Raw genomic sequence first — 23,135 nt, 5'->3', positions numbered from 1 at the left:
CTTTGAAGAGACTTAGAGGAGGGCCTCCTGAAATCAATGTTCCCATTATTAGGAAGTATAGTAGGTCTCCCATTGTGTTTGCCTATGCAGTGAATACAAGTGTTGCCAAAAATTTTGAGGCACTCCAATGCCCCTTGGAAGAGACGTAGAGGAGGGCCTCCAGAAAAAAATGTTCCCATTATTACGAAGTGGGTCTCCCATAGTGTTGATATATGCAGTGAATGCAAGGGCTGCCAAATATTGTGAGGCACTCCAATGCCCCTTGGAAGACATGTGGAGGAGGGCCTCATAAAAAATGTTCCCATTAGAAAGGAGTGTGTCTCCTATACTTTTAATTCCCCTGCACTAAGTGTATAGGCTGACAAACATTTACCCCTGGGGGTATACATGAACATACTGTATAAAAATTTTTTTTTACGGGCATCATAAACACCCTTTAAAAAAATTCTGTGGGTGTTGCATCACGGACCACGGTCACCCTGGTGATATGGTGGTGGAAGATGCGGATGAGGAGAAGGAGGAGGACAAGAGCAAATAGTCAAAATCAGGAAGCGTATACCCATGTGTGTATGTGAAGAGGTGCATGGGAATACACCTCCCAAAAAAGACACTGGATTTGAGTTTGTTACGCTGCTATCATTCGGTGGTGTTGAGAAGTCTGGCCCAATCCAGCCCTTGTTCATTTTTATAAGAGTCAGCCTGTCAGCATTTTCAGTTGACAGGCGGATGCGCTTATCATTTATAATTCCATGCCAAAAATTCAAATACAATATAGCTAATTATTCATAAAATTATTAAAGTGCAAGTGCTCACAAATAGTGATGAGCGAACGTGCTCGCCACTACTCGGTACTCGCCCAAGCATCATGGTGCTCGACAAGCTCGGAGCTCGGCAAGTATTTCTGGGTTGCAGGAACTCGGGTCCCCTCCCTGCATGTTTGGCGCTCTTTAGAGAGCCAATGAACATGCAGGGATTGCCTGCCATGCACTATAATGCCATAGAAATGTTGGTTGTGGGCATTACAGTGATTGGCTGGCTGCACAGTGTTACCAGGTGTATATAAGACCTGGCGCCACCATGCTCGTCACAGTCGCTCCGGATCAGACAGTGTAGGGAGAGCTGCAGCTGTATCAGGGAGAGATTTGCTTGTGTATTAGGCGGTGTAGGGAGAAAAACCGTACATTACACATATCCATCTTAACAAACAGTCCTTTTGAGGACTAACTAATCCACCTGCAGAGATATCAGGCAGGCAGTGTATATAGGCAGGCAGGCAGTGTATACAGCAGACTGCAGTGCACATAGCACAAGACGTTCCATTCCAGTTCTGTCGGCTGTTGCTGTTAGATATTTCTGGAAATAGGCCCAGGTCTCATGGGCCAGGAATATTTTTTTTTGCATCTTAATCCTCATTATCTGCTTAAAAAGCAATCCAGAGAACACGGTTTTTCTGCGCCATTTGCTTGTTGGCACTCCAGAATACAGCCAGATCCTTTCCATATTACAGGGCTAAAAATCCATTATTGAAAACTGTGTTTTCTACCTTAACACGGATGACATATACGTTTTCAGAAAATACTGCCATTTTTGTCCTCCATTAAAAAAATTTTTCAGTGTGTCAGCAAAGTTTTTGACACTGGTTTGCTGTTAAAAACAGTTACCTAGAGGCCAGGTATTTAAAACTGTGTTTTCTCCGTCACACGGATCACATATAAGTTCGCTCCAAACTAAGTCATTTGTAGTGAGCGTGGAAGATACTGTCCTCCATTTAAAATGGGCAAGGCACGTGGCAAGGGATGGGGAACTGGACGTGATGGTAATGGTGCATGCAGAGGCCGAGGACAAGGCCGTGGGCAAGCTGAAATTGTGCCACAACAAACACCCACATCTTCTCGACTGACCTTCCTGTCCCAATTTCTAGGGGACTGCAGCACACCACTATTGAACCCAGAGCAGTGTCAAAAGGTTGTTGGTTGGATAGCGGATAATGCTTCCAGTCACTTAGCCACCACCACCACCCTGTCTTCCACATGGTCAAGTCTCAATACCCGTGAGTCTGGACCGCATATTCCTCACCCTGATCCTCCTTCCTCCCACCATGCCGAGTACCCATAGACAACTGATCCCACACTTGGACACACTGAAGAGCTGTTCACTTTTCCATTTATAGATTCGGGCCTCTCGCCCAGTCCACTTGAAGCGGGGCAAGAGGAGATCGTGTTTAGCGATGCCCAGATATTTGAGCAGCCACGGTCACACGAAGGCGACGGTGGGAAAGTGTCACAAGAGGTGGACGATGATGAGACACAATTTCCAGAAAGTCAGGAGGAGGACCAGGGTACTGAAGTGGAAGACGAGGTGGTGGATGATATAGTAACTGACCCAACCTGGCAGGAGGACATGCAGAGCGAGGACAGCAGCACACAGGGGGAGGGAGGCAGAGCACCCCAACAGGTAGGAAGAAGCAGTGTGGTGGCCGCAGACAGAAGGCAGGCAACCGTTCCCCGTAACACCAACACAAAGGAATTTGCCAGTACAACTGTTAGGTCTTCCCGAGTCTGGTTGTTTTTTAAAACTCTGCCGATAACCCCAAAAAGGACATTAGCACCACCTGCCAGGCCAGCATCAGCCGGGGTGGCAAAACGACTAGCCTGACCACCACCAGCATGATCAGGCACATGGCAGCAAAGCACCCGACTCTGTGGGCCGAACCCCAGGGTCCAGGTACAGTGTCTGCGGGTGGCACCATTGCTTCTTGTGCTGTTGTGCATGCAAGTCAATCCCCTTTCCATGGTGCATGCAAAGATTCCTCTTGCCCTGCACCTGTCGTTGCACTCTCTCAAGTAGCAGCATCAGGAAGCACGTCCATGTCCTTGTCCCAGTGCAGCGTTCAGTTGTCCATACCCCAGTCCTTGGAACGCAAGCACAAATAAGCAGCCAACGCCCCACAGGCCACACTACTAAATTCTCACATTTTACGACAGCTTGCTCTCGAAATGTTGCCTTTTAGGCTCGTGGAGACGGAAGCATTCCGCAACCTGATGGCGGAGGCCGTCCCTCGGTACTCGATCCCCAGCCACCACTATTTCTCCTGGTGTGCCATCCCCGCATTACACAAGCGCGTGTCCCAAAAGATTAGCTGTGCTCTCAACAACGCAGTTACCGGTAAAGTCCACCTAACCACGGACACGTGGACAAGTGCTTGTGGGCAGGGACGGTACATCTCGCTGACGGCACACTGGGTTAACATAGTGGAAGCCGGGACCCAGTCGGACCTTGGGACAGAACACGTCCTCCCGACGCCAAGGATTGCGGGCCCTAGGTCAATCAGGGTTGCCCCCACGGTCTACAGCTCCTGCACCTCATCCTCCTCCTCCTCTTCAGCCTCCATCTCCGAAATGACCACATCAGTCACAAGCTGGAAGCACTGCAGCACTGCCTCGGCCAAGCGGCAACAGGCTGTGCTGAAGCTAATATGCTTAGGTGAAAAACCGCACAATGCTGAAGAGTTGTGGACAGCTCTGAAAGAGCAGGCAGATCTGTGGTTCACACCGCTGAACCTACAGCCAGGCATGGTCATGTGTGACAATGGCCGGAACCTGGTGGCGGCTCTGAGGCGAGGCGAGCTCACACACGCACAATGCCTGGCCCATGTGCTTAACCTCGCGGTTCAGCGGTTTCTTAAATCTTACCCGGAGCTGCCGGATCTGCTTGTTAAAGTATGCCGCCTGTGTGCCCATTTTAGAAAGTCAGCTAGAGCTTCCACCGCCCTTGCAGTGTTTCAGCAGTGTTTGCAGCTTCTGGCTCATAGACTGGTGTGTGATGTCCCCACGCGTTGGAACTCTACACTGCAGATGTTGGGAAGGATTTGTGAGCAGAAGAGGGCAGTTGTTGAGTACCAGCATCAACAAGGCCGTTTGTATTCAGTTAGGACTCCACACATTAGACCTCAGGAGTGGACATGGATGTCAGACATATGTAACATCCTAATAACAAGAAGCAAACAAACGATCAAAAAGCCATAAATATATAAATATATCAAAATTTATTAGACAAATAGTGCATAAGGCGATAAACCACAAGTACCATAGACAGAAACCTTAATCCACGTGCTGGATATATAATTGTATAGTAGCAAAATTGCAAAGTAAGTAGTCACAAACGCAGCCCCATATAAATACAGTCAATAAATATCTATCAAAATATCATAGTGTGCCCTTAGACATAGTAGTCATATTAATATAGCAATCACTTATGGAGCCATTAGAGCTCCCGCTATACATACCAATAGAATAATTGCAATGGAGACCTATAGACAAACAGTCAGGGCACAGGGGCAAATGACAGGCTACACACATGGAGCAGGAGCCCCGACGCGCGTTTCGGATGTCCCTTGGACAACCAAGGAGTACAGGCGAGAGAGACACAAGTTCCGCTGCTGGAATTATAACTGATAATCGCATCCGCCTGTCAACTGAAAATGCTGACAGACTCTTATAAAAATGAACAAGTGCTGGATTGGGCCAGACTTCTCAACACCACCGAATGATAGTAGCGTAACATAAATTCCAATCCAGTGTCTTTTCTTGGGAGGTGTATTCCCATGCACCTTTCCACACCCACACATGGGTATATGCTTCCTGATTTTGACTATTTGCTCTTATTCTCCTCCTTCTCTTCATCCTCCACCACCATATCACCAGGGTGACCGGGGTCCATGATGCAACACCCACCTAATTTTTTTAAAGGGTGTTTATGATGCCCGTAAAAATATTTTTTTATACAGTATGTTCATGTATACCCCCAGGGGTAAATGTTTGTCAGCCCATACACTTTTTGCATGGGCATTACAAGTATAGGAGGCCCGCTCCTTTCTAATGGGAACATTTTTTTATGAGGCCCTCCTCCACGTCTCTTCCAAGAGGCATTGAAGTGCCTCCAAATTTTTGGCAGCCCTTGCATTCACTGAATAGGCCAACACTATTGGAGACTTTCTCCTTTCTAATGGGAATTTGTCATTACTGTGGCCCTGCTCTGTGTGTCTTTAAATTCATAGTGAGGTTTTTCCTAAAATTGGTCAGCCGTTGTACTCACTGCAACCCTATAACTGTATAGCAGACTCTTTCCTTTCTAATGGGAACATGTCATACCTTGTTACTGTGGCCCTGCTCTGTGTGTCTTTAAATTCTTGGTGGGGTTTTTCCTAAAATTGTCAGCCGTTGGACTCACTGCATACCCTATAACTGTATAGCAGACCCTCTCCTTTCTAATGGGAACATGTCGTACCTTGTTACTGTGGCCCTGCTCCGTGTGTCTTTAAATTCTTAGTGGGGTTTTTCATAAATTTTGGAAGCCCTTGCAGTCACAGCATGGGCATTACCACTATAGGTGACCCGCTCGTTTATAATGGGAACATTTTTTTTTACTGAGGCCCTCCTCTATGTCTCTTCAAAAGGGTATTGTGTTGCGTCCAAATTTTTGGCAGCCCTTGCAGTCACTGGATACGCAATAACGTCACCAATTTAACAACAATGTAATCACATTGTTCAGCTTATGCACCTCCTCCTCCATCTCCGAAATGACCACATCAGTCACAAGCTGACAGCACTGCAGCAATGCCTTGGCCATGCGGCAACAAGCTGTGTTGAAGATAACATGCCTAATGCCTAATTGACAAACCGGCCAGTGCTGCAGAGTTGTTGAAAGCTATAACACAGCAGCCTGATCTGTGGCTCTCACCGCTGAACTTACAGCCGGGCATGGTCGTGTGTGACAATGGGCGGAACCTGGTGACGGAGAAATGACAGACGGGGTAGACACGGTTTCCCTCTATGCCAGTCCTTTCACCGAGCTAAAGAATATGGCTGTGGTGAAATACAACTCCCACTGAGAAGCTGTTTCAGATTGAATAACATTGTGCCCATCAGAGGATTTGATTCTGAGGGCTAACCTTTCTCCCCCACTCAAGAGCCCCATAGCATCTGCAAAGTTAGCGCTATCATGAACTCTCCTGAGGTAGAAGTCAAGGCACACCAGAGGATTCTCTGGTGGGACTGTCTAACCCTGCCGAGATGCAGTCCTGGCTAAGAAAAGTGTGTGGAAAGGTTCCTGGACACTCTATGGCTGCTTTTTTTACTGAGGAGGAAACACACGCAAACATGGGGAGAGCAAAGTCTTTGCAGATGTTGTCCTTGCTGGGATTTGAACCCAGGATCCCAGCGCTGCAAGTCTTCAGTGCTAACCACTGATCCCATGTGCTGCAGTTCACCCTCTAATATCTAACAGGCAGGAGAAATTTGCACCTACTGCCACTCTTTCTTCATCTCCTTTGTGAGAAATTGCATTTGGGCAGCCACTCAGTCTACCAAATAAAATTCCTGAGAAGGAAATTGGGGATGTCTTCGCTACTTTTACTAGGGGCAGTGCTAATACCATGGTGTCATACCATAGTTTGCTGGAAATATTCCAGGCTTGTAGGAGGCAAGCAAATTTCCACAGAAAAGTACCAGCAGTAATGTTCAGGGACTGGCGCTTGTAAAAGACGGAGACAACACCGGGAGAAATAGTGATGGCTGGGGACCGAGTATGGACACGAGGAATGAGGCATGTGGTAGTGAAAAGCTTCCACCTCCACGAGCCTAAAAGGCCACATTTCAAGTGAAAGCAGCTTTGCAGGACTTCCTGGGAGAAATTACTCGCAGGGTAGATAGGGTTTCCCTCTACGCCATTCCTTTCACAGAGCTAAATACAACTGTCAGCAAAAAAAGTTGTGGATTGGCTCCATACCGTCCCTGGCCACATTCACCTGTCCACGTGTTTGTGGTTAGGCGGTCCTTCCCAGTAAGTGCACTGGGGAGGGCACGGGTAATGTTGTGTGACCCGTGGTTGTGGAAGTCGGAGGCGATACCGGGAAATATAGTGGCGGCTGGGGACCGAGTATGGACACCCGGCCGCCGCCGGCCTGAGGTTGTGAAAAGCTTCCGCATCCACGAGCTTAAATGGCCATATTTCAAACGCAAAAAGCTGCCCAGAAATCTGGCAGTTTAATGTTGCGGCCTGTGGGTGGGTGGCTGGCTGCATACTTGCACTTGCATTCCAAGTAACAGAAAACTAAGCAGATGGTGGCCTCTATCATCATCATGGCCTCACGTCGGCACTATGAACTCTCCTGAAGGAGAGGCTAGGGCCCGCCGGAGGAGTCTACGGTTCTCTGGTGGGCCCGTCCAATCCTGATGAAAAGCAGCCCTGGCTAAGAAAAGTGTGGGGGAAGGTTCCCGGACACTCTATGGCTGCTTTTTTAATGTGGATCAGCCATACTTATGCATGTTATTTCTCAAACCGCATTACAGATCAGGCCATTGTCCTACTCTGTATTCAAGAAATTAAACGCGCAAATAAAGATGTGTGTGTGTCAAAGCACCACCGACAAGGGCGAGTTGACGATGGACGGGCTGCCATTGCTTCTGCAACAAGCTGCATTACAGGACTTCCTGTGAGAAATGACATGCAGGGTAGAAAGGGTTTCCCTCTATGCCAGTCCTTTCAATACAACTGTCAGCAAAAAAAAGTTGTGGACTGGCTCCGTACCGTCCCTGGCCACATTTACCTGTCTACGTGTTTATGGTTAGGCTTTCCTTCCCAGTAAGTGCACTGGGGAGGGCACGGGTAATGTTGTGGGACCCGTGCTTGTGGAAAGCGGAGAACGATACCGGGAAAAATAGTGGCGGCTGGGGACCGAGAAGGGACAACTGAACGCTGCAGTGGGACAAGGACATGGACGGTGATTGTTGCAAGTCTGCAACAACACGTTCATGGCGGGAGGCATCTTCGCATGCACCAAGGATAACTTATGATGGGCACACTTTTAGGCAGTGACCTGGGAGTCAGATGCTTCCAGAGGTCTTCCCCATGCTGTTCCCATGTCTTTTCAGCACTGTATGCATGTATCTGATGATGTTTCACACACCACATGGCCAGATAAGGTTGTAAAATGTTAAAATGACATTTCCTGGTGAATGCATTTGTCTTGGTTGAAAGCAATGCAAAAGTGCAAAAACGCAACAAAAACGCTACATGTGAACAATGCCCAAGTTGTGGAGGAGTATTTTTGTTTTTGGTTATTTATTTTGCTTCATATATATTGTACATGTCATGGAAAGGATGTTCCTTAACATATTTCCGAGGAAAATCCATTTTGGTTTCGTTTTGGTATGTTTTATTGTGAGTCCCTAAAAGTGGCGTAATACCTCTGACAACGTTGTTGACAGAATTGACCTGGGAGTCAGAAATGCTTCCAGGGGTCTTCCCCATGCTGTTCCCATGTCATTTGAGCACTGTTCCCATCGATTTGGGCAATTTTTAGGCCCTCTGCAGAACGCCGGGGGGAGGCGCCTGAAAAATGCTCGAGTTTCCCATAGACTTACATTGGGCTCATTGCTCGGATCGAACACCCGAGTATTCCAATTTGCTCGACCCGAGCAACGAGTACCCGAGCATTTTAGTGCTCGCACATCACTACTCACAAACAAACATGAATACAAAAACTAGGAGAGTGATCCACTCATACACTCCTTTTCTCCAATGTCACACCTGATATAAAGACATCAAATGTTCAAGTGACCTCTCATGTGTTACTGGTCATCTAAAATACACAAATTTCCCGTATTTACAGGAGAGTATGTATTGAATAGGATAGTCCTGCTTACAAGAGTCAATAGTCACTCAACAAAAAGCACCTGGTGATACATAGCAATGACCAAACGGAACCTTAATCACCTCAATAATAAATGATCATAGAGGTCAGTGTCAAATATGATAAGAGATGCTTATTGGACAGGAGAAATACAAAAGGTAACATGATTATTTACCAAACACGCAGCAAATCAGTGTTGGGATCTTCCCATTGTTAGCCCTCCTTCCCAGGGTTTTATACTCAATATGCACAAACAAACCAATAGGCAGGGAATTGACCCATACACTTCTTAGTAACCCTACAACAAATATCCCCAGTTAATTAGACATGGGTCAAATAGTAGGGAAAGATAAGTTTATCTAAGTAAACAGAACAATCTCACCCATATTTCTGGAAACGTCTATTGTCCAATCTCCATTGTGCTGAGCATCACCTTATACGAACCGCCTCGGGCAACACTAAAAACACGCTCTGATAAAACGCTAGTGGCAGGGCAGGCCATGACCTCCAAGGCATAGAAAGCAAGTTAATTGCACGTATCCAGTTTGAATACCCAATAATTATAAGGCACAGAGGAATCACGGAGGACGTTGGTACGGTCGGCAAGATACTCCCTCATCATCTTCCCAACCTTTGCACTCCTTGTGAGAGTACCCCGCGCCTCAGGGCCTGTGCGATGGGAGGGGCTGAGAAAATTCTCCCAGAACTTTGACAGTGTTCCCCTGCCTCTGCTGGATTGAAGTTATGTCTCTCTCGCCTGTACTCCTTGGTTGTCCAATGTACTGACCTCTGCCACCAGCGTTTTCAGATGGGAATTTTTTTTAGTAGTTCCGCAACAAGGGCCTTCTGGTACTGCCCCATTTTAATAGACCTGTCTGCCTCAGGAATAAGAGATATAAAGTTCTCCTTGTAGCGTGGGTCTAGAAGGGTCACCAACCAGTAATGACTGTCACCCAAAATTTTGAGAACGCGAGGGTCATGGGAAAGGCAGCGTAACATAAAATCAGCCATGCGTGCCAGACTGCTAACAGGCAAGACTTCTGTGTCCTCACAAAGAGGATGACTAACCATGCTCTCCTCTTCCTCCTCTCTGTCCTCTGGCCATCCATGCTGAACAGACGGTATGATAGTTGTGCAGGTAGTACCGTCTATAGCGCATGAAACTTGCTCCTGTTCTTCCTCCTCCTCTTCCTCATTGTCATCTAATCCACGTTGGGATGAGATGAGGCTTGGCTGTATGTAATCACCCTGTATGGTTTCTTGCTCCATCCCATCGTGCTCCGCCTGCAATGCATTCTCTTTGATAGTGAGAAGAGAGCATTTCAGAAGGCAGAGAAGCAGGATGGTGACCCTAATTATGGCGTCATCGCCGCTTACCATCTTGGTGGAGACCTCAAAGGTTTGGAGGATGGTACATATGTCTGACATCCATGACCACTCCTAAGGTCTTATGTGTGGAGTCTGAACTGAATACCGACAGCCTTGCTGATGCTGGTACTTAACAACTGCCCTATTCTGCTCACAAATCCTTCCCAACATCTGCAGTGTAGAGTTCCAACCCGTGGGGACATCACACACCAGTCTGTGAGCCGGAAGCTGCAAATGCTGCTGAAACACGGCAAGGGCGGCGGTAGCTGTAGGTGACTTTCTAAAATGGCGTACTTTAACAAGCAGATCCGGCAGCTCCGAGTAGGATTTGAGACACTGCTGATCCACGAGGTTATGCAAATGGGCCAGGCATGGTACGTGTGTGAGCTCGCCTCTCCTCAGAGCCGCCACCAGGTTCCGGCCATTGTCACACATGACCATGCCTGGCTGTAGGTTCAGTGGTGTGAGCCACAGATCTGCCTGCTCTTTCCATTGTGCGGTTTGTCACGTAAGTGGCTCGCCCCCTTGGCCGTGGGGTACCCGGAACCGGGCCTCTGTACGATGCTGGGGGTAGTAGTGGCAACCCGATCCCGTGGCTCAGGGTGGTCAGACCAAATGCTGGCAGTCTATCTATCAGTGTTTTGAATTTCCGACTACGCCACCCGTGGATTGTGGTCAGGGATAACCGCCGCTGCGAGGCAGACCGCTGAGGCTGGTGTTGGTGTGCAGCACAGGGGTAGGATAACTCCCCACGGGAAGAGTGTAGCCTCAGGGCAGTGTAAGTGGATGCTGGGGGTGATGGTGCAGGCGCAGCAGAAATCACACAGAGTCCAATGATGCAGTCCCGGGTCTTTTACTCACAGTTGTTATCCAAGTCACTTCTGTCAGCAAGGACTGCCCGAGCCGTGCTGCGTCCACCAGGTGAGGAGCTCGGTCAACCCCCTGGCAATTCAGGAGTATGGCACAGGACCCCCTTCTGTCCTTTCTCTGGCCTCTCGTGCCACACCAGTGTCCTGACTTCTGTCCGGCTACCGCGGACCGTGTCGGGTAAGCGTTGGCCTTCACTTCCCGCTATCCTATATGGTGCCTTCCTAGCAGGTTTAGCAGGGGGTCGCACCAATAAATGGTCACAACCTCCGGTTCTTGGCTGAGGTTAGATTCGCCTTCACCAATTTAGGGATCCAGTACCTTTCCACAGCCTGACCCTTTCACCCGGTATAATGGGGTATGCAACGGTTGCTGGCCGTTCTGCACTCTTTGGGTCCCTTCTGCCTTCTTGTTTCTGGAGCCCTTCCACTCCTCTGTCTCTTCTCCTCTCTGGCCCCGGCCTTCTCTCTAGGCCTGCCTCATTGAGCTGAGCTCAGGCTGAGCCACGGCTCCCTGTCAGCTCTCTCTCCCGCTGACTGAACAACTTCTCTCCACTACTACAAAGAGAACTAAGATGGCTCCCACCTTTTATCTGCTTCTCTGTGTCTGAGCTCAGGTGACCTGCACCCAATGAGCTCCTTCCTGTGCTCCAGAAACCGCCCCCTTCTGCTCCTACACCACTGAGTTCTCTCCCCCCTCCCCACTCCAGCCAGGGACATGGTCAGTTGTGCCCGCAGCTGGGATCACCGTCGAGCTGTCCCCCGGAAATGGGGAGAGTGTGTGTGTGCAGCTAACTGAGCCCTGGTCCACACTCCATCTTTACCTGGGAGTGGAATATCACACCTCTGGGTGAGGTGCTATACCCCTGAAGCAACCAAGTCCTCGGGGCGCTACATAAGCATATTAGCTTCAGCACAGCCTGTTGCCGCTTGACCGAGGCTGTGCTGCAGTGCTTCCACCTTGTGACTGATGTGGTCATTTAGGAGATGGCGTCGGAAGGACGTGTTCCATCCCAAGGTCCGACTGGGTCCCGGCTTCCACTATGTTAACCTAGTGTGCCGTCAGCGAGATGTACCGTCCCTGCCCCACAAGCACTTGTCCACGTGTCCGTGGTTGGGTGGACTTTCCTGTTAACAGCATTGTTGAGGGCATGGCTAATGTTGTGGGACATGTGCGTGTGTAAATCGGGGATAGCACACCGGGGGAAATGGTGGTGGTTGGGGACCGAGTACCGATGGACGGCAGCCACCATCAGGTTGCGGAATGCTTCCATCTCCACGAGCCTAAAAGGCAACATTTCGAGCGCAAACAGTCATGAAATGTGGGAATTTAGTAGTGTGGCCTGTGGGGCATTGGCTGCGTATTTGCGCTTGCATTCCCAAAACTGGGGTATGGACAAATGGACACTGTGCTGGGGCAAGGACATGGACGTCCTTCCTGATGCTGCTACTTGAGAGTGTGCAAAGACTAGTGTTGAGCGATACCTTCCGATATCAGGAAATATCGTATCGGATTGGATTGGACCGATACCCAAAAAGTATCGGATATCGCCGATTCCGATACCGGAAACCAATGCAAGTCAATGGGACACAAATATCGGAATGAAAATAAACCCTTTCTTTCCTTGTAGGTTAATTCTACATGAAGTAAAACAACTAAGAATAATGTAGAATGTATTACGCGAAAAGCCGGCAATTCAGCAGCGGCATACACCGGTACCCGACAATTTACAACAGAAAGAATAGAGCTTCACACATAGATTAGATAGATAGAAACATGTCAGTCACATATATATGAAGTACAGTGACAGTGTTGCTTACTGTACTTGTCATTTAGTGTAAAGGATTTATTTAAAAAAATAATTGTGTTTTCATGCACTGTCTCTTTAAAAAAGCCGGCCGGCAATTCAGCAGCGGTACCCGACAATTTATAACAGACAGAATAGAGCTTCACACATAGATTAGATAGATAGAAACATGTCAGTCACATATATATGAAGTACAGTGATAGTGTTGATTACTGTACTTGTCATTTAGTGTTAAAATAAAGGATTTATTTAAAAAAAAATTGGCGTGGGGTTCCCCTTAATTTTAGTCTCTAGCGGAGGTTAAGCAGACGGCTGGGGCAGATGTTTCAAGCCTGGGAAGGGGGTAATACCCACGGAGCTTCCCAGGCTACTAATATGAGCCCCCAGCTGAATACCTAGCCTTTACTAGCTATTAGAATGGGGGACCCCCTCAAAAAAATGACGTGGGGTCCCCCCTAATTTAATAGCTAACAAAGGCTAGGCAGACAGCTGGGGGCTGATATTAATAGCCCAGGAAGGGTGCCATGAATATTGGCCCCCTCCCAGGCTAGAAACACCAGCCGTCAGCCGCCCCAGAAATGGCGCATCCATAGGATGTGCCAATTCTGGCACTTAGCCTCGCTCTTCCCACTGCCCTGTAGCGGTGGCAGTGGGGTAATAGGGTTGGGGTTGATGTCAGCTTATAATGCCAGCTGACATCAAGCCCAGGTTAGTAATGGAGAGGCGTCTATAAGACACCCCCATTACTAACCCCATAGTCAAAGTTAAAAAAAAAACCACAAACACCCAGAATAAAGTCCTTTAATTGAAATAAACACACAATTCTACTTACCATCACGCCCATTCCAGCTGAAGCCAACGATCTCCTGCAATAAAAGAAAAATAATAAAGCAACCTCATCCTTACCTTTCCATGGTTCCCAGGACAGCTTCAGCTCTGCTACATCGAGATGACAGGCTGGACCGCAGCAGAACGCTGCCATCCAGCCTGTCATCCCGCAGACACTGAGAAGCGCAGGCATGCTTGCGCTCCTCAGTGTCTCTCTGTGATGGCATCCAGATGAGCCGAGGTCATGTCCAATGAACTCAGCTCACCTCATGCACGTCACTGACAGCGTGGGAGAATTCTCCTGCACTCAGCGCTTCAGCGTGAGAATTTTCCCACGCTGTCAGTGACGTGCATGAGGTGAGCTGAGTTCATTGGACATGACGTCACCTCATTCATGTCACTGACAGCGTGGGAAAATTCTCACGCTGAAGCGCTGAGTGCAGGAGAATTTTCCCCCGCTGTCAGTGACGTGCATGAGGTGAGCCGAGTTCATTGGACATGACCTCGGCTCATCTTTATGCCGTCACAGAGAGACACTGAGGAGCGCAAGCATGCCTGTGCTTCTCAGTGTCCGCGGGAAGACAGGCTGGATGGCAGCGTTCTGCTGCGGTCCAGCCTGTCATCTCGATGTAGCAGAGCTGAAGCTGTCATGGGAACCATGGAAAGGTAAGGATGAGGTTGCTTTATTATTTTTCTTTTATTGCAGGAGATCGTTGGCTTCAGCTGGAATGGGCGTGATGGTAAGTATAGTTTAATTTAGAACAATAAAGAATTGTGTGTTTATTTCAATTAAAGGACTTTTTTCTGGGTGTTTGTGTTTTTTTTAAATACTTTACTAGAAATTCATGGTGGTCATGTCTAATATTGGCGTGACCCCATGAATTTCGGGCTTAGGGCCAGCTGATAATGCCAAGCTGGCCTTAACCCCTTTATTACCCAGTGAGCCACCGCACCAGGGCCCTGGATGAGTTGGGTACAGCGCCAGAAGATGGCGCTTCTATGAACGCGCCATTTTCCGGGGTGGCTGCGGACTGCAATTTGCAGCAGGTGGGGCCCAGAAAGCTTGGGCCTCCCAGCGCTGCGGATTCCAGCCCCCAGCTGCCTAGTTGTACCTGGCTGGACACAAAAATAGGGCGAAGCCCCACGTCAATTTTTTTAAAATTATTTCATGAAATAATTTTTTAAAAAAAGGGCTTCCCTATATTGTTGTGTCCGGCCAGGTACAAATAGGCAGCTGGTGGTTGGGCGCAGCCCGTTCCTGCCTGCTGTACCTGGCTGGGCACAAATATAGGGCGAAGCCCCACATCAATTTTTTTTTAATTATTTCATGAATTTCCTGAAATAATTAAAAAAAAATTGACGTGGGGCTTCGCACTATATTTGTGTCCAGCCAGGTACAGCAGGCAGGAACGGGCTGCGCCCAACCACCAGCTGGCTATTTGTACGTGGCCGGACACAACAATATAGGGAAGCCCTTTCTTTCTTAATTATTTCATGAATTTCATGAAATAATTAAAAAAAAAAATATGTGGGGCTTCTCCCTATTTGTGTGTCCAGCCAGGTACAACTAGGCAGCTGGGGGATGGAATCTGCAGCGCAGGGAGCCCCAAGCTTTCTGCCCCCCCCTCCCCCCGGTGCAAATTGCAGTCCGCAGCCACCCCGGAAAATGGCGCGTTCATAGAAGCTGGATGCTGTACCTGGCTGGCATACAAAAATATGGCAAAGCCCACGGCAAAATTTTTGGGAAAAATTAATTAAAAAATAACTAATAATTTAAGGACTGCATCTTTATTAACTCCTCAAATGTCATTTAGTGTTAAAATAAAGGATTTATTTTAAAAAAAATTGGCGTGGGATCCCCCATAATTTTAGTCTCTAGCGGAGGTTAAGCAGACGGCTGGGGCTGATATTTGAAGCCTGGGAAGTGGGTAATACCCACGGAGCTTCCCAGACTACTAATATCAGCCCCCAGCTGAATACCTAGCCTTTACTAGCTATTAAAATGGGGGACCCCCCCAAAAAAATGATGTGGGGTACCCCCTATTTAATAGCTAGCAAAGGCTAGGCAGACAGCTGGGGGCTGATATTAATAGCCCAGGAAGGGTGCCATGAATATTGGCCCCCTCCCAGGCTAGAAAAACCAGCCGTCAGCCGCCCCAGAAATGGAGCATCCATAGGATGCGCCAACTCTGGCACTTAGCCTCGCTCTTCCACGCTGCCCTGGTGCGGTGGCAGGGGGTAATAGGGTTGGGGTTCATGTCAGCGCCAGCTGCCATGAAGCCCAGGTTAGTAATGATGGGCGTCTATAAGACACCCCCATTACTAACCTACAAAGTGTTAAAAAGAAAAAACACACTACACCCAGAAAAAAATAATTTATTTGAAATAAAACACACAATTTTATTTAATTCTTAGTTTACTAAAAAAAAATAGTTACCTGTCCACATTCCTGCGCTGATCTCCCATGCACAGCTGTCACATCTGGAGATGGTGACAGCTGTGCATAGCTGCTGTAAGCTCACACTGCCGGTAACACGTCCGCTCCCGGCAGCGGGAGCCACTGACTGAGGTCACCGGAGTGCATTCAGGCAGCGCAGCTCCGGAGACCTCCTTTACGGCACTGCTGTACCGTGGGAATTTCTCACGATACAGCAGGGCCGTAAAGGAGCTAACTGGAGCAGCGCTGCCTGAACTCCGGCGAACCCGCTTATGCAATGACGGGGCTGCTTTACGGCCCCATCATTCTAGCGGCGGCAGCGGTTCAGAGCGGTCACACTCTATGTGGCTGCTCTAAACTGGAGATCATCGTGGCACACTCGTGGACTACTACGGAGGGGTAAGGATAAGGTTGTGGTTTATTATTTTATATTTTATTACAGGAGATCGATGGCTTCGGGGAATTAGGAGTCTAGGTGAGTATAGGTGTAGTTTTTTATTTTTTACTTTATTTTAGGTGGCGATCGGCGGGGACAGGTAATGTATGAACTAATTTATTGTAGGTAACCACTGGCCACCAATGACATGTATTTAAAATTTATTGGGGACACAGTAGGGCAATTTAAATAGCTGGATCAGGCTGATGGGAACTACTGCTCCCATCAAGCTGATCCTGCTGGCACGAGTGGACGGGGGACAGACATAGGCCGATGGGAGTAGTAGTGTCACATCGGCCTATGTCTGCCTGCACGCACACACCCGCAGACATCGCACAGACACCGCACACACTCGCAGACATCGCACAGACACCGCACACACCTGCTGACATCGCACACACTCACAGACATCGCACAGACACCGCAGACATCGCACAGACACCGCGCATACCCGCACACATCGCACAGACAGCTCACACACCCACAGACATCGCACAGACACCCCGCACACACTCGCAGACACACGCAGACACACGCACAGACACCCCGCACACACTTGCAGACACACGCACAGACACCCACACACACCAATCATGACGGGCTGATCGTCTGGGAGGTGAGGCTGACCTGTGCGGCCGTGGGAAAGTTCATGTGAGTTCATGCAATGCAGTCAAGCATGAACTCACATGAACCCTCTGAGGGCACCGCGGCTACTTCAAATGAACAGCTGATCAGCATCACCTGATACCTCAGCTGTTCATTTGAAATAACCGGCGGGAAAGCGCAGCACAGAACGGGAAAGCCGGCGGTGAAGTCTTTTCACTGCCGGCTTCCCCGCCCGGGTCCTTCGCTCCCCGCTCCTTGGTGCTGCGCTCCCCGCCCGGTCCTAACTTACGATCGGGATGGGAGGTGGCGAGGGGAGCGGAGGATCGGGGTGGGAGGCTGCGGGGAAGCAGTATGGGGCTGTGTGATTGTTTAAAAGCCGGTGGCTTTTTACCGCCCGCCGGCTTTTAAACGATCAGGAGAATTCTCCCATGCTGGGATGGCATTCTGATGACAGGCTGGATCGCAGCTGAGCGCTGCCATCCAGCTTGTCATACTTCAGAGACACTGCAGAGCGCAGGCATTATGGGAACTTCCGATTCCGGTATTCGATATTGTAAAAGTATCGGAATTAAGTATCGGAATTCCGATACCGCGAATATCGGCCGATACCCGATATTTCAGTATCGGAATGCTCAACACTAGCAACGACAGGTGCAGGGCAGGAGGCATCTTTGCATGCACCATGGACAGGGGATTGGCTTGCATGCACAACAGCGTAAAAAGCAATGGTGCCACCCACAGACCCAAAGTCGGGTACTTTGCTGCCATGTTGCCCGCCTTCTGTCTGCGGCCACCACACTGCTTCTTCTTGCCTGTTGGGGTGCTCTGCTTCCCTCCCCCTGTGTGCTGCTGTCCTCACTTTGCATGTCCTCCTGCCAGTTTGGGTCAGTTACTGTATCATTCAACACCTCGTCTTCCACTTCCGCACACTGGTCCCCCTCCTGACTTTTTGCCAATTGTGTCTCATTATCGTCCACCTCTTGTGACACTTTCCCACCGTAGCCTTCGTGTGACCGTGGCTGCTCAAATATTTGGCATTGCTACATGTGATCTCCACTTGTCCCGCTTCAAGTGGACCAGGCGAGAGGCCCGAATCTATAAATGGAAAAGTGAACAGCTCTTCAGAGAGTCCAAGTGTTGGATCAGTTGTCTCCAGGCACTCGGCATAGTGGGAGGAAGGAGGATCAGGGTGAGGAATATGCATTCCAGACTCACAGCTACTGAGACTTGACCGTGTGGAAGACAGGGTCGTGGTGGTGGTGGCTAAGTGACTGAAAGCATTATTCGCTATCCAACCAACAACCTTTTTACACTGCTCTGGGTTCCATAGTGGTGTGCGGCGGTCCCCTAGGAATTGGGACAGGAAGGTCGGGCGAGAAGATGTGGGTGTTTGTTGTGGCACAATTTCAGCTTGCCCTTGGCCTCGGCCTCTGCATGCACCATCACCATCACGTCCAGTTCTCCGTCCCTTGCCACGCGCCTTGCCCATTTTAAATGGAGGACAATATCTTCCACGCTCACTACAAATGGCTGAATTTGGAGCGAAGTTATATGTAATCCGTGTGATGGAGAAACCACAGTTTTAAATACCTGGCCTGTAGGTAACTATTTTGTACAGCAAACTGGTGTCAAAAACTTTGCTGACACACTGAAAAAAAATTTGAATGGAGGCCAAAAATGGCAGTATTTTCAGCGCAATTATAGGTGATCCATATAACGGAGAAAGCACAGTTTTAAATAGCTGCATTTTTAGAGCTGTAATATGGAAAGGACCTGGCTATATTCTGCAGTGCCAACAAGCAAATGGCGCAGAAAAACTGTGTTCTCTGGTTTGCTTTTAAAGCAAATAATGAGGATTAAGATAAAAAAAAAAATTATTCCTGGCCCCTGAGACCTGGGCCTTTGTCTAGAAATGTCTAACAGCAGCAGAAGGTAGAACTGGAATGGAGTCTCTTGTGCTATGTGCACTGCAATCTGCTATATAAACTGCCTGCCTGCCTATATACACTGACTGCCTGATATCTCTGCAGATGGATTAGCCCTCATAAGGACTGTTTGTTGAGATGGATATGTGTAATGTACTTGTTTTCTCCCTACACTACCTAATACACAACCAAATCTCTCCCTAGCTCAGCAGCACCTCTCCCTACACTGCCTAATTAAGGAGTAGACTGACGAGCACAGCGGCGCCAGGTCTGATATAGACCTGATGACGCTGTACGGCCAGCCAATCACTGTAATGCCACAACCAAAGAGTGCCAAACATGCAAAGAGGGGACCCGAGCATCCTTCTGAGCATCTCGCAAGTACTCGGCGAGCGCTGAGCATCTCGAGTACTGAGATGCTCGGGCGAGTACCGAGTACTTGCCAGTATGCTCGCTCATCACTAGTTGCCACACAATTCATACTGCACCAAGAACACTGTAAAAACAAAACCAAAAAAACAATATCACTACAGTGGGTTTGCATGTTTTTTTCACCAAGTCTCTGTACTTTTTAATTGTACCCGTTTTCCAGTACATTGCATATTGAAATGAATTGTGACATTTAAAAGTACAACCTGACATGGAAAAATAAGTGTTATGGCTCTTAGAAATAGAAGAGGAAACAATGAAAACGCAAAAAGGAAAACTTGGGTTTAACTTCCTATTTTTCTCTTTCAGATATTGAGTGCAACATTCCAGAGACTTCAAATCTTGTACGAAGTCCCCATTATCAATCTTATAGGACTAATACTAAAGTTTCATTTTCATGCGAGAATGGCTTTGAAAGAAATGGATCTCCATCAAGCACTTGTACAGAAAATGGATGGAATCCGACATTACCCACTTGTCAAAGTGAGCTTGCAACTTTAGTGAACCATAGTGCTATTTTTTTAATAAATTTTGTGTGCAACCACTTACATCAGCCATGTAGGGTCTATTATCACTCTTCTTTACCAGATCGAGAATAGAGTCACTCAGACACACAACTTTTGCTCTATAGGACTCATTACAATCATGGAGAGCTCAGAAGCAGGACCTCATGATCAGCTTTTCAACAAGAAGGGTTATCCAAACAGTATAAAGAAAAATGTTATGTGTCTGTTTCACTATTTGTTTTACAGAAAATTACATCCACTTAAATAATCGTGACCCATAATAATATCTTATTATTATAACCTGAAAGTCCCCATTAGTGCTAATGTGAAAAGAAATCATTAAAGTGGTTATCTCATTAGGATAGCCCTTTTTTTTAAATTAGGCCACTCTCTTCTTATTCAAACAGCACAGGCCCCGACCACTGACCTCAGCGCTGACGATCTAGCCAATTATTTCAAAGAAAAAATTGACCATATCCGACAGGAAATTTTCTCCCAATCCGCAAATGTTATGCATGCTCCTGATGTGGATATGTGCCACCATATGCAACTGCTACATCTGCACCTCTGTGTAAAACAGAAGATGTGAAAAACAAGCTTTGTACCAGTCTACTGTAAATAGGTTTTAGCAGTTTCAACAGTGAAGTTCTCTTTATTTTTATATTCTGGACTAACTCCTACATCTGAGATTAGCATATCAATCCCTAGAGGATATCCCCACAAGTACAAATAATCTGCCATTTAATTTGGTAGATTTGTTTAAAAAAATAATGTCCCTCACCATTTTACATAGTGGTGAAGAATCAGAAAGTGGACTAATGACATCAGGAACGGCCGCCGGGGTTTCCCATAATGCTCTGCAGCTATTACATTGCTTGGTCTAGCACCACCAGTCATAGGGCTATAATAGCCAGTATAAAAGATGAGGGATGTCTAAGGAGTGTCAATATGAGCTTGTACAGTGTATGGATAGGAGGTCAGATCTCAATCCACATAGGTATAGAAAAGTGTCTAATCTGGTTGTAGTATACTTCAGTGCGTTAAAGGGTACTTCAGGGAAATGAAAATGTGTTTAAATTTACATTCGGTTTAAAACTATGAAGGCTGATATCCTTTTGATTGCTCTTATATGTAAGTTCATGCGATTTTACAACTGATTAATGGGACTTCAGCTGCAGCTAATCACACACCCTCTTTCTGTGACACTCTCAGAGATCAAGTAGCATGGCTAGCATCCTACTGTGCAAACCACAGAACTTTTTACAATCTGTGTGGGTGTGATGTCCTTCTCCCTCACTCTTGTGCTGCCCTTCCCTGCAATTTAACACCTTGTATGTGAATTGTATAGCAGCATGGAGTGAGAACAGGAGAAGCCTGGAGAGGGAAATGGCAGGTCATACACAAGATGTGAAATAACAGGCAGGTAAAGCAGGATAAAAGTGAGGAGGAGGGAGGTAAATCAAACCTAACACTCAAACTGTGATAAACTTTAGGAAAGGGGGTGTAGATTATGAGCAGCTGGATGGTAGCTATGCCCTGTAACACTTTCATGGGACAGCCTGATATGCTTATCCATCAGGACACCACCAGCAGCACTGAACACACGTTCTGAGAGAACGCTGGCTGCCGGGCATGATAAAACCTCCAAGGCGTAACAGGTGAGCTCAGGCCATTCATCCATTTTTGAAGACCAAAATGTAAAAGGGTCAAAATTAGTGATGAGCGAGTACCGTAATATTCATAATCGCTATACTCGTAACGAGTACTTTGTAATAATCGCGTATTCATTCCGAATAGCAAGTCAATGGGAAATGCGAGTCATTTCCTGCTGGACCCTACAAGGGGGTCTGGGGGCCTGAGGAAAAGGCTGAAATGGATGGGAAAGTGATGAAACAGAATGAAAAGAGCCTGGAGAATATGCCTGCATGCATTTCTGACTCACACATGGTTTCTGGGAATACGTTTGTCGCAGTGTTACGCCACTTTTACAGACACACAAGAACAACTACCATACCTAACCTAAATTGCATTTAACAGGCCAAAAAGGTTAAGAAACAGTTTTTCCTGCATAATTTTCTTAATCTTTAATCTTTTTTTTTTTTTTATATTTACCGTATTTTTTGGACCATAAGACGCACTTTTTTCCCCCAATATTTGGGAGGAAAATGGGGGGTGCGTCTTATGGTCCGAACGATACCTGTGGTGGTGGTAAAGTGGGATTGCAGGGCCCTCCAGGAAGGCGGCGGTGGCGGTGGTAGCGGCGGCGTCAGCGGCAGCAGAGGAGAGCGGCTGGGACGGCACCTGTGCCTGGCCGGTACTGGGGCTGGAGCCGGTGTCGGGCTGTGAGCGGCGTGCGGCCTGCGCAAGTTTCCGGTGTGCGCGGCCATCTTCCTAGAGCTGTGATCTACAGGAAAATGGCAGCCTGAGCCGGCACATGCGCTGACCGGTAGCTCCAGCTGCCATTTTCCTGTAGATCACAGCTCTAGGAAGATGTCCGCACACACCGGAAACCTGCGCAGGCCGCACTGCTTCGCTGTTCACAGCCCGGCACCGACCGCAGCCCGGTACATCCCCCGGCTCCAGCCAGAGGCCCCAGCCCTAGACCCCGGCCTTGGCCCCAGCCCCAGCCAGAGGCCTTGGCCCCAGCCCCAGCCAGAGGCCTCGGTCCCGGCCCCAACCCCAGCCAGAGGTCCCGACCCCAGCCAGAGGTCCTGACCCCAGCCAGAGGCCCCCGGCCTCAGCCCCAGCCAGAGGCCTCCGCACAGGAACCTGCCCGGCACAGGCTCCACAGCATCTGACCTCTTCTGCTGCAGTCGCCGACTTTCTGAGGGACCCAGCCTCTTGTGATCCTCGCTTAACTGCCCCCCAGGTAAGATACCGTACCTATTCAGACTATATGGACCCCCATCATATAAAAAATTTTTTTTTTCTATTTTCCACTCCAAAATTTGGGGTGCGTCTTATGGCGCGGTGCATCTTATAATCCGAAAAAAATGGTATATAGCACCAACATATTCCGCGGCGCTTTACAATTCAGACAATTTACAGACATTTAAGGCTCTGACCCTGTTTGGGGCTCACAATCTAGATTCCCTATTAGTATGTCTTTGGAGTGTGGGTGTTAGAACCTTGCTCTTAGGTTTTTTCCTTTGCTGGTCACTTGACCTTGTTGGCCTATTTAATCCTGCTCCGCCCTCCTGGCTTTGCTGGACTTCATTGTATAACTACTTTCTA

The 23,135-nt window shown here is 48.1% G+C and overlaps 1 protein-coding gene across 3 annotated transcripts in view; it reads left to right on the top strand.

Moving 5' to 3' along the window:
• Positions 1–23,135, top strand: part of CFH (complement factor H) — a 1,056,626-nt gene that overhangs the window by 511,427 nt on the left and 522,064 nt on the right. For all 3 annotated transcript variants that reach the window (XM_073642935.1, XM_073642934.1, XM_073642933.1), the window contains exon 12: positions 19,705–19,878. In XM_073642935.1, coding sequence (XP_073499036.1) covers positions 19,705–19,878 — 174 coding nt within the window. The remainder of the gene's footprint in view (positions 1–19,704; positions 19,879–23,135) is intronic.

Source organism: Phyllobates terribilis, unplaced genomic scaffold (assembly GCF_046119375.1).
Source record: "Phyllobates terribilis strain yellow unplaced genomic scaffold, ASM4611937v1 Scaffold_8__6_contigs__length_399053987, whole genome shotgun sequence".
In the NCBI taxonomy this organism is placed as follows: Eukaryota; Metazoa; Chordata; class Amphibia; order Anura; family Dendrobatidae; genus Phyllobates; species Phyllobates terribilis.
Note: the sequence above shows the minus strand (reverse complement) of the source record. Positions and strands in the feature narration are given on the sequence as shown.